General features: G+C 31.0%; 1 protein-coding gene across 5 annotated transcripts in view; it reads right to left on the reverse strand.

Moving 5' to 3' along the window:
• Trpm7 (transient receptor potential cation channel subfamily M member 7) overlaps nt 1-12,933 on the reverse strand; it is a 104,272-nt gene that overhangs the window by 47,541 nt on the left and 43,798 nt on the right. For 3 of the 5 annotated variants that reach the window (XM_071608253.1, XM_071608252.1, XM_071608251.1), the window contains exons 12-20: nt 10,897-11,031; nt 6,274-6,327; nt 4,046-4,186; nt 3,498-3,632; nt 2,541-2,821; nt 2,112-2,340; nt 1,529-1,555; nt 806-961; nt 585-728 (exon numbers count right to left, since the gene is read on the reverse strand). In XM_071608253.1, the coding sequence (XP_071464354.1) occupies nt 585-728; nt 806-961; nt 1,529-1,555; nt 2,112-2,340; nt 2,541-2,821; nt 3,498-3,632; nt 4,046-4,186; nt 6,274-6,327; nt 10,897-11,031 (1,302 nt within the window). The remainder of the gene's footprint in view (nt 1-584; nt 729-805; nt 962-1,528; nt 1,556-2,111; nt 2,341-2,540; nt 2,822-3,497; nt 3,633-4,045; nt 4,187-6,273; nt 6,328-10,896; nt 11,032-12,933) is intronic. The other 2 variants (XM_071608254.1, XM_027925829.3) reach the window with 2 other exon arrangements.

Consider the following 12,933-nt stretch of genomic DNA (forward strand, 5'->3'; position numbering starts at 1 on the left):
TTCTTTAAAGCGGACATACTTTCCAATGATATAAGTTAAATCAAGGTTACTATGGGATTCCAGACCAAAGGTTCCCTAAAACATATCTTCTTAAAACATTATGTCTGGGCTGGGATTGTGGCTTAGCAATAGAGTGCTCACTTAGCATGTGCGAGGCGCTGGGTTCGATCCTCAGCACAACATAAAAATAAATAAAATAAAGGTATTGTGTCCAACTACAACTAAAAATAAATTTTAAAAATTAAAAAACAAACAAAACAGAGCTGGGATTGTGGCTCAGAGGTAGAGCACTTGCCTACCATGCAGGAGGCACTGGGTTTCATCCTCAGCACTACATAAAAGTAAAATAAAGATATTGTGTCCACCTATAACTAAAAAATAAATATAAAACAAACAAACAAACAAACAAAAAACTCCCCAAAACACAACATCATGTTCTCCCTTGGGAGGGAGCGAGGGAGGGAGGGAGGGAGGGAGGGAGGGAGGGAGGGAAGGAAGGAAGGAAGGAAGGAAGGAAGGAAGGAAGGAAGGAAGGAAGGAAGGAAGGAAGGATAGATTCATGCAAATACTATTTAAAAACATACCGTATTAAACCAGAACTTTACAATTGGTGCATGATAAAAGGCATAAAATTTTCGTGTGATTGGAAGCTTTTTTGATTTTATATGCATCTCCATTTCACTCTTTCCTTCATTACTGTCCAAAATTCTTACTTCTTTAAATACTTCCTAAAATTTAAAAAAAAATTATTGTACTTTTATTCACAACAAACTTATATTACTTCAATTTTTTTTTTCTTCCTTACCATAGGGATCTCTTCTGTTATGTTTTGAAAGTTGTTTTCACTATCTTCCATTGTCATCTGATGAGCATCTTGAGATTGTGGAATATGGGACATTTCAGCCTTTGTTTTATATTCTAGCATTAATATGGCAGGTGGAACTAAAATGCTTAATATCACCTAAAATTTTTAAAGACATATAAGTTTGCATTTTAAAATCAAACTTTTAAGAATATTTAAAAAATAGCAAAGAGACATTAGATATCTTATAATTGTTAGCCATTTTGCTCCTAGAAATACAGAAAAAATAAAAATTCATTTTTTAAATGCTGTATTTAAAGAGGCCCAGGTTGAACTGTTTTAGGGAATAAAAAACATTTGGATATTATGATAATGAGCATGTTGAAGAGATTTAATAATCATTATAGACCTGTCTTTTAAATACAATCAAGTTACAATTTATACAGAAAATATATTTTTGTTTAATCAAAATTCAAGCATTATGAGGTGCTATGTGCTTAATTTTATCTTAAATCTCTTTGCAAGTGTTCCATGTCATAACGTGATTACTCAGCTTGTGCCTCTATAAACAAAAAGGCTTATTTCTAAACTTTTTCATATTACTTGCAAAATCCTAAAGCATGTAGAAATTATAATTGTACAAGAGGTTTTCTGTTAGTTAATCCTTCAACATTATTTTTAGTAGATGATTAATATTTGTTATCCACTATGGATAAAACTACTTGCCTGATTTCTGCCTTCTACTTTCTGTACCTTATTAAAAAGATATAAAAGAATAAAAATGGAAGTTTAAAGCAATATCTCACTATGACAAAACTGAAAGGACCAGCCATTTCCCCCAAATTATTAACCTTAAAAACTGGATATATGAATATACTTATTCATAAACATCAACTAGGTAAATGGATATACTTGTCCAATACACTTAAAGTAATTTAAAAGTAACAAAAAAAATTAATAGCTAGGTCCAGAATTTTGGAATTTGGAAATCAGCCTTTCACAAAGCAGCAAATCTTTTAATGGCTGGCTGTTTAGGAGTGTAAATGCCAATATTCCTCATTTGTTGTCCTTGCTGCTATCTCAGAGGGGCAATAATCATATCCACCTGAAAAAAAATTCAAGACTAAAGAACAGGAGTAAAAAAAAAACGTAGTTATGCCACTTTGAATAAAATGCCAACCACCCTTTCCCCTTCTTGCAGTCCCTCCCTCTATTATCACCCTCACAAATCAAAGCATTTTATCACATATCTAGTCTAATTTCTCTGTTCTAACTATAAACTTTAAATCCAATTATTTTTAAGGTATACCTTGTACCAAGAATTTTTTCTCATGTTCAGCCTTCCCATCCACATATCAGATAACAACATTTGTGTACAGGTGTGAGCTACAAAAGGTCTAAGTCTTGAAGAAACTGCTAATTTAAGGCAGGTTGAATTACTCCAGTTTTTCAGTTCATAAGTGAGTAATTTCATAGCCATGGTTTCATCTTGTCTGAAGGATTGCTCTAGTAATTCAACTGCCAGTTGGCCAAAATCACTACAAAAAGATAAAAGCCAAAATAAGCAGAAAAGTTTCTTTCCAAGTCTTTAAAAATATCTACATTTAAAAAATAATTTTCTTAATTATATCAATAAAATTACACACATACATTTTTCTCCATTAAGTGCTTAACACTGTAACATCCAAACACTGTATTTTGTATTTAAAATGTTTTCCAAGGATAAAATGCCACTTACTTGGAATATTGTTTCAGTTCTTCTGAAGTATCATCTACCAGGTCACTCTGCTTTGCTTCATAGGCCATTGAACGATAGATTTTACAGGCAACTAATGCTTTAGCCATTGATTCTTCACCATGCTGCCATAAAAACCGTGCCATAACCTGCCTCTTCATAAGGCAAGCCCAAATTAACAATTCATTAAGCGGATAAGGAAAGCGCTTGGTTTCTGGATCATCAATATCTACAATTTCATCTTTGGTTCTTTTTTTCTTTCCTTCTTCCATAGCTGTATCAATCTTCAATAGAAAATAAATGTTACAATGCTCATTATAATGCATGACATTCATATTAGTGAAAAATTTTATAAAATATTTTTGTTCTACTCTTCAACTTCATAACTGCCCCAAGCAAAACAGTAAAAATTTTATAAACTTTATTATTGCTTATAATTCATTTTATAAGAATTTCATTTCAACAAAAATGTCTGTAATAAGTTATCTACAACTGAAGAAAGGGCATAATATCTCAACTAGTAAAACTTTGAAAAATACATTTGTTGTACATATTAATCAAATAAAAATGGAATAAAGAACTGAAGCTATAGCTCAGTGGTATGGCACTTGCCTAGAGTATTTGAAGACCTAGGTAGGTAGGATACCCAGCTTTGCAAAGGGCAGGGAGGAGATAATGGAATAAAATGATTAAAAATTTTTAAAATTTGGTTATTACAGATAAATGTGAGAAAGCAACAAAAACATTAATTGACAATGAATATATTTATGTATGGGAAAATAGACTCAAAGTTATAAAATATCCAAAACCAAAAGATAATTCTCACTAAAACAAATAGTTTTTATTTAATAATACTAAGTAATTAAGAAAGAATAAAATCAAAATCCAGAAAGGATAATATTTACATTAAGTACCTATGGTGAACTAAATAAACATATTTTCTTTAACCAATAAACAAACCTTTGGTCTATAGGGCTGTGCTGTTTTAATGAAATGATTATGTCTCGTTTTTTCCTTTTTATCTGCTCTATTGCCAAAAGATTCGTGACTCTTTCTCAATTGAGGAGTACTGCTGGAGGTATTTCGGCCAGATCTCTGAAAATGAAAGCTCATTAACTTTTGCAGATTTAAATATTATGTTGTAAAAAATTCAACACTATTTTTATACATGCAAATATATATGTATGAACACAAACAAAATGATTGATTTAGGATTACAATTATAAATATTGCTTTCATGTTTTTTTGATATGGGGTCTTGCTATGTTGCCTTGTCTGTTCTGAAATTCAACGACTCCAATAATCTACCCACATCAGCCTCCCAAGAAGCTGGGACTACTGGTATGTACCACCATGCACAGCTTATAAAATTTCTACTTATCCTTACTTGAAATCTTATATTTTTAAAGACAATGTTACTTTCACCATTCGAATGTAACTAATTCTTAACTTAAAAAATTTGTTAATTTTTAAATACATATATAAAATTCCTGACAAATATCACATACCCGACTATTTCCACCAAGACTATTATATATTAACCGAAAACGTTTCCGAGTATAGGTGCATCTGTAGGTTCCTCCCATGAGATATTCAATAACAAGTCCTATATCAATTAGAGTGATCTTATATCCTGGAGGAAGATTTCCCTAAAACATAAAACATTAAATAGAATGTTATTTCTTAATATTGCCATGTCATGCCTATGACTAGGCCCTCTCCCCAAAATGAGAAATATTTACTCGTTTCAGGAAACTAGAGTAGCCAGCGGCTGTCTTTATAGGAGAAGAGAATGACTTATTTCTCTATTTCCTTTTATGAGAAGAGGGAATTCCAAAGTTTTAAGGTCTCAAAGGCGTGGATTAGAACAGGAATATGGCCTAAAGCAGGAAGATAACAATTTGATGCCTCTGCTGTCCTAAAAAACACAGAGGCAATGGAACTACTAGAGCCAAGTGTTTTGTTTTCATGATTATACATAGCAATTTTCCTACAAAATAATGTTATAGGTTAATTATGTTTCCAGACTGGTCCAGAAATATTTATTTATGATAAAAATCATATTGGCTCTAGTAAAGATTACATAAAGTTTTTATATCCTTATTCAGGATTCAACTACATTTATAACACTATTTAGAGCTAAGATTTCGCTTTCACGCTTTAATAGGAAACATTTTAAACTAAGGAAAATAAGGTGAGTTGTCTTAAAAAAAAAAAGTCATGTTAAACAATTTCTCAAGCTCACAAAACTCAACATAATTAATATGAACCAGAAAATAATTACTGAATTTTATTGTTTACCACTTATGGAAATAAAACAATTTAGCTTATTATCATAGCCGTCCATGTAACAATGTTAATATTTGTTTCCATAACTAAGTGTTGGGGATTTGGTGCTGGGGACTGAACAAGAGCATTCCACATGTAAGGAACATGCTGTACCACTGAGCAAGGCTCCCCACTCCTTGCCCAGTTCTGTATTTCTTGTGCTGACCTATGTAAGGAAACCATAATGCAAATGTTTTATAAACTCCTGGTCTGAAGGTTATTCAAGCTTCAGGGGAGGGGAGTTTTAATTACTAAAAGGAAAAAAAAAAAAAATCAAATCAATGGGAACTGTCCAAAATAAGCAAATTCTTATATTAATAGTTGCCTAGGGAGGAGGCAGAGATGAGGAGTAGAAAAGGAACAGAAAAAGGAGTGACTGCTAATAAGTACAGGGTCACTTTTTGAAGTATTATAATGCTCTCAAATTAAGACTATGGCAATAAGTACCATATTAAAATAGTAAGTCAAAGAGATATACACGTGAAGTGAATAAATTTTACCATGTTGTCAAATATACTTCAATAAAGTTAGAAAAGCTCATGCAAAAAATCAAAGTAAAGCAAAATTTCTTACATATAATAAGGTTTAAGTTCTTCTTATGGAATACAAATTTAGTATTAAATAAGTTACAAGGGGCTGGGGTTATGGCTCAATGGTAGAGCACCTGTCTCGCATATGTGAGGCACTGGGCTCAATCCTCAACACCATGTAAATCAATAAATAAAACAAAAGTATTGTGTTGTGTACAACTAAAAAAAAAAAAAATTTAAAAGTTACAAACCACATAATGTTTTGGCTTTTTTGATAGTGCACACAGAAAGTAAAAGTTCAAAAGAATGAGGAATTTTAGAAACTTCACAATGTTTTTCTTAATGTAATATGAGTACCATTTGAAAAAAAAAAAATAATGAGTCAATTTAGTCACTATAGAATGAGGTTAGCCCATATAACAGTGTATTTAGTTACCACCAAAAATGAATCTTATTTTATAAAGGTGAGAGAGAATTTCACTTTTTTTTTTCCTAGTCATTAAGAGTACCACTTAGTATATCTCTTAATACCCACATTTTATGACCTTTATATTAGGAAAGATTTCTAAGAAACAAATTTCTAATGAACACAGAGAAAGCTGACACATTCTATCAATGATTTTTATTTTACAGACCAAAAGCATTATAAAGTTCAACACACTGTTGCATAACCAGAGAAGTTCAGGAAACTGTTCTTAATTTCATAAACTTCCCTTTTTCTTGGTTTCTGGTACATTATCCTCTTTTATCACAAATTTAGCACTAATTTTATCTTGTCATTTCATTGCAGTTTTAAAAATGTACTTATGTACATTTTTGGAAATACATAAAGTACAAATGATATTTTTTAAATAACATTTTCAAAAACAATCTCTTACCTGTTTGACATCTCGAACAAGGTGAAATAGCATTGGATTGGTTGGACCTTGTTTCTTTAAGGAGAAAAAAAAGAACAGCAAACTATTATTTTCTTCTAAAAGAAATTTTTTGTTATTTATAGAACTTATAAGGATCTTCTTAAACAAATTATACTATTTTGGAGTTATTTCTTTAAAATTAGAACAAATATAGGACATAACCATTTTATAGTGTTATATTTAAAATTATCAAAAAGGTGAATAATTATCGGGCTGGAGTTGTAGCTCAGTGGTAGAGCGATTGTCTCCTACATGTGAGGCACTGTGTTTGATTCCCAGCACAACATATAAATAAATAAATAGATAGATAGATAGATAAATAAATAAATAAATACAGGGCCATCAACAACTAAAAAATATTTTTTTAAAAAAAGATGAATAATCACAGAGTATCACTAAAGTGATATTTTTGTTTAATAAGTCACAACAACATTATCTTTTTTTTTTTTCTTTAGTTGTAGATGGACAAAGTACTTTATTTTTACGTGGTGACTGAGGATCGAACCCAGTGATTCACACGTGCCAGGTGAGCACTCTACCATAGAACCACAACTCCCAGCCCCATTAATTAATTATACCTTAAATTTACATTTCTTTAATTGATGGCAGGGCTGTAAATTCCCTTCTTGTTAAAATGTCTGTTCCTTCTAATCATTAAGTTGTATGAGTATTTTAAATAGTTTGGGTAACAAACCTTTAACATTTATATTAATAATCATTTCCCCATTATCCTCTCTTTGTGTATACTGTGTATTAAAGTAGACTAGATACAAGTTTTATCTTTACAGTAATCTTAATTTAAGGACATTCGATATTTTGAAAAAGTGTTCAGGAATATATCCCCACGAAGACTGAGGTAAATGGATCAAAGTGTCTTCTCTAAACATTTTACGCAGAGCTCTGACTCCTGTGAAATTTATTGCAATAAATTCTATGTGGTACAAATAAAAAAAAAAACTTAGTATTTTAAATATTGTTTAAAAGAATTATCAAATGGAGAGTTTTATTCAGCCATAAAGAAATGAAATTATGCCATTTGCAGCAAAATGAATGCAACTTGAGAACATAATGTTAAGTGAAATAAGTCAAACTCAGAAGACTGTCAAATGTTTAGAGAGGAAAAAGGAAAAGAAAGTGGGGAGAGGATCTCATGAAAATCAAAGGGAGATCAGTAGAACAGAGAAGATGGACTATGGGGAGACAATATGAGAGGGAAAGGGGAAATACTGGGGAATGATACTGGCCAAATTATATTGTTATATTGTGTGCACACATGAATATGTAACAACAAACCACTACTATGCACAACTATGACACACACACTTAAAAATGTGGGGGGAAAAGTATTCCTAGTTTACATGATTATAAAGTTTCTTAGGTTTAAATCTCCAAAAGTAGAATTATTAATTTAAAAATATACACATACATAATGTAAGGATGTATATATTAAAGTTAGAACAACAATGAAGCCAACTGAAAGAAAAAAAATTTATCAAATGAGATTTAATCTCATCATGTTATTAATTTTTTAATTATTAATAAGGTTCTTAGAATAATCAATCAATCTACTTTTCCATTTTGATCATATCTCCTTGGGAATACAATTTCAAATCCAGATACACAGACCCCTCTTTCTTTGGAAAAAAATTATTTTCCTACATGTTCATGGTTTTTAAATTCCATACAATATTTAAGATTACCATAATTGATACTGCATATAACTATATTCTATCTTATTTGTTCTGTTCTCCTTTTCCTTCTTTTTTCTGGAAGTTGAACCCAGGGGTACTCTACCACTGAGCTACATCCCTAAGCCCCCTTTAAAAAATTGATTTTAAAAAAATTTGATTTTCAAGAAAGTTCCTAAGGTTGACCTCAAACCCCTTCCTGCTTTAGCCTCCTGAGTTGATGGGATTACAGACATGTGCCACTGCATCCGGCTTACTGTCTACTAGGTTATCTCTGCCTATTTTTTCTTATACATAACTTTTTAAAATAAACATGTCAGGGGCTGGGGATGTGGCTCAAGCGGTAGCGCGCTCGCCTGGCATGCGTGCGGCCCGGGTTCGATCCCAGCACCACATACAAAGATGTTGTGTCCGCCGAAAAAACTAAAAAATAAATATTAAAATTCTCTCTTTATAAAAAATAAAATAAACATGTCTTCTTAGTTAAATGAAGTATTTTAGATGATTTTAGAATACTATGAAGTTTCACTATATTTGTCTAACAGTATATAATCACAAAGAAATACACTTAATACTGTGGGGCGCGGTACTAGAGAGTGAACCAGGGGTGGTCTACCACTGAGCTATATATACCGTAGTCCTTTCCTATCACTGAACTACACTCCAGGTCTATTTTATTTTTGAGATAGGGTAAGCTAAGTTGCCAAGGATATGCGTTAAGACACCAGACATCAAAATGTATCTGGAAATACCTGAATCCCCTTACACTTCTTTTTGAGGTCCGTAGGTCAAAAGGTCAAAACTATTTTTATAATCATATTAAGATTATACATGCATTGTTGTTTCACTTTCAGGTCTTAAATGTTCAGTGGAATTTTTCAAAAATTTTTTTAAAAAGTGTGTGTGTGTATACATATATGTTGTTGCTAGTTCTTTATTTATTTATACATGGTGTTGAGAATGGAACCCATTGCCTCACACATGCCAGGCAAGTGCGCTACCGCTAAGCCGTAGTCCCAACCCTTTTCAGAGGCTTTTTGACCCGTGATATTATAAGACTAAATTCAGAAGCAAACATGAGAATCCACACTGCTTTTATGAGGTCATGCATTAAAGAGGTTTGTAAAATATAAAATTGTTTTCTTACTAATTTTCTTTAAAAATAAGCTATTGGTTGGGGATGTAGCTCTATGGTAGAATTTGTGAATTTGCATGCATTCAATCCCTAGACAGACACACAATAATTTTATGTTAACATGTATTGAGTTTATTATTGTTACATTAGTATAAATTGAGAAATGTTTGAAAATCAGTTTCACATTCTAATATTTACCAATACACATAAGTAAAATCTCTTTAGAACAGCACTTTAAAGTCCTCAATAATTCTTATGTAGAAGAACCTTGACACCAAAAGTTTGATGTTTTAACTTTTCATGTTATAAATACTCAAACTTTTGAAAATCTTTTCAATAACTGAAGCTTATAGTATCTTAACTCTTTAAGTTACACAATTTTCTAAAAATTTCATGCCTTGCTAATGAGATCAATTTTAATTTTTATTATTTTATATTTGCTTTACACTTCAGGGAGAAACCTTACTTCGCAATGAATAACCCTTTTAATTTTTATATCTAAATTAGAAAACAACAGAAAAACAACAAAATTTAAGGTAACTGTACTGGACCCCATGAAAGGGAAGGGGAATGGTTGGAAATAAAAGCATAAACCCTACTCAAAAAAAAAAAATTACAATCTACAGGAGAAAACATAAGTTTTCTTAACTATGTTAATAGGACTGGCTAGTACTCGCATGGCATTTGAACTAAGTTTTTAAACAATGAATAAAATTCTAATAAATCAGTAGAGGAAAACAAACCAGCACTATTTAAACAGAAAATGCTTTTTTAAAAAGTTTTTTGTTGTTTTTTTTTAAGAAAGTAGCAGGTAGACAATATAATTGGAACACCCAGTATTTGGAGGTAGGAGTAGGCAAGGGTTGAAGTAGGGGGGAAAGATAAAGTAAGAAATATCTAGAGCAAAATGTCAAGATTTTTGAAAATCAAGCTAAAGGTATGAGTACTATTATACACACATCAGGTGGCCATCACAGGTTTCCAAACTGCAGAAAGATATAGTAAAATGTCACTATAAAAATAAAGAACTGATTTGAGGAAAGATTAAATAAACAGATAAAGAGAAATGATTACTGAAGTAGTTGAAGTGAAGTAGACAAGCAATGATTGAGTAGTACAAAGACATTGGGAATGAAAAGGAGAGAAATAGGTGGAAACTAATGAATGTCAAATGGTTTTGTAGAGAAGTCAACATTATGAAATAAGGATGTGGTCATAGTGCTTCACAAAGCATAGCTCAGTTAAATTCATACTGGTACCATACAAAACCACAAAAAGGGTAGTATTTAATGTTAGGGATATGAAATTTGAAATAAAACGAGAAAGGGCTTTATTACAACTAAAAAGTTTTCAGGAGCCTTTTATAAGAAAAATGAAAAACTAAAAGAGGGACATAAAATCAAATCCATGAATGTAAAAACCAAAAAGAGGAAAAATAATATGTAATTTATCCATTAGACAAAAGAGTCAAAAGAAACATAACCAGACTCAAAGCAGTTCATCCTCTAGGAGATAGTTATTAAATCTGCATTACTTTCATATGTGGCTATGGAGATAGGGAAAAGCTGGTAAAACAGGAAAAACATTAAGAGTATCATACAACAATCCATACTAAGACTGGCTGTATGTTTTTCCATATAACCAGCAAGACACTGAAGGCTTTATCAATAGGAATGGACATGTTCAGGTAAAATGAAATTTCCCAAAGATGATAAAACAACAATATGTAATTCATAATAAAGAATTTGATCATAGACTTACAGTGTTGTAAAGTTCTTCCAGTCTTGGAATGGTAAGGAATTTATGCATGCTTACTCCATTTTCAATAAGAAGTTTTACAAATGCAACTCTATCCATTACAAGAGCATCAAGCATAGCTTGTTCCAAGGATCCAACCTAAGAGAGTATCAAAATTAATAAATACATTTCACATGTACTAATTATCATGACTTCTTAAAAATTTAAGTCCTTAGAATTTATACTTATTTGTTCTCAAACAGTTTTAAAACACAATTGGACAGATACAAAATAGTGAAAGGCTAGGAAGAAATAAGGTATTTAGAGACAGATAAAAAAACCTCTCTTGAAGAAAAAAGACTTTTCCAAAAGAATATTCCATAAAAGCTATTTCTGTAAGAGATCAAGTGTTACATAAGGAAAAAAAAAAAAAAACCACAAAGTACATTATCAATTAAATCTGGAGTGGAAATATCTTAGAGCAATGGTTCTCAATGTTTAGGAAAGTTTTTGAATGAGTCATTTCTCTAAGTCGGGGCCATTACTAACTTTTAAGGAGAGGACCAAGGGATACCAGAAATCACGTGATATGATGAACAATATCAAACAAATAGGAACTGTATCACATCATAAAACATTATATGCCCTGTTAGATGCTCATGAGTAAAAAATTAAAGACTTCTATTTTATATATGAACAAAATATTCTGTCTTAATTTTTGTACAATAAATAGTTCAAAAATACAATTACAAGTCAGACAAGATTGTACTTAATCTTCTTCATAATTTTAATAGAAATTATTCACCTTTAGGGGAAAAATCACATTTTTTGACAGCAATACAACCTGTGACATTTCAGCTTAATACAGATCTATCAGTCAGCATATCAGCTGTTACTTTTATAAGCCTATTTTACAAACTTCGACAGACTTCCCTATCAAATACTAACACATTAGTGAAGGCACATGATGTATAGAGATTTTATTGAGTATCATTAATAAAAGTTTTAGTAACATCTCCTATAACTGCTTTATATTTTTAGTATTGTGGCACTATATGATAAAAAGTCTTTGTAACAAAATCAGTTTCAAAATTCATTGTTTCTTCACCTGTCTTTTTTTTTTTTTTTTTAAATATTTTTTAGTTGTTGATGGACCTTTACTTTATTTATTTATGTGGTGCTGAGAATTGAACCCACTGCCTCACAAATGCTAGGCAAGAGCTCTGCCACTGAGCCACAACCCCAGCCCTTCACCTGTTATTTTTAAATCATATTCTGTCTTCAGAAATTTACCACATAACTACACAATTTCTCTACAGCAGCTTATATTTTTATTTATTTCCCCAGTCTACTTCAATTTCCATAACCTAGCAAAGGATAGGTCTCTATAAGATCTTTTTAAGTATATACTAATGAAATGAGTGTTAATGATGAAAATTCATGATGGAAGGTACGTTTTCTATGATTTTTTTCACCACTCCATTCTAACATGAAAAAATTTTATATTATCCTTAAAAATAAGACCAATTTATTATGAGAATACTTCAATTTTCTCTACATAATAGACTATAATTTGCCATGGTGTGTTTATTCCTATTTTATTTAACATTATTTCCTCTTTCTATCTATCACATATAAATTATTCTGATTTGTTATTGCTCTTTCTAGCATTATCATTTAAAATTACTCTAGTGCCCACTTGGTTCTCTCTGTTCTTTCCTTATCCTATACTTACAAGGGATATTTTTCTGTTCCCCAATGGTACTTAAATCACATAATAATAACATACACAAGTAATAACATACTTGTATGACTTCATATGCATGATTACAACGTTGACACTGATTCTTTTATAGTAAGTGCAAGTATCTAACTTATGTCTTTAAAATGCTGCCTTTCTTGAATATTTCTGTACTGATCACTTTTCTCTGACTTATTAAAATCAGGGCATCATATTTGTTTTTAAAAAATTTATTTATTATTTCTGAAATTTCATTTTGGTATAATAAAATAGGCCTAATAAAATTCTTGTTTTTATTCTTTTTGGTAGTATTAGGGACT

The sequence above is a fragment of the Marmota flaviventris genome, chromosome 2 (assembly GCF_047511675.1).
Source record: "Marmota flaviventris isolate mMarFla1 chromosome 2, mMarFla1.hap1, whole genome shotgun sequence".
In the NCBI taxonomy this organism is placed as follows: domain Eukaryota; kingdom Metazoa; phylum Chordata; class Mammalia; order Rodentia; family Sciuridae; genus Marmota; species Marmota flaviventris.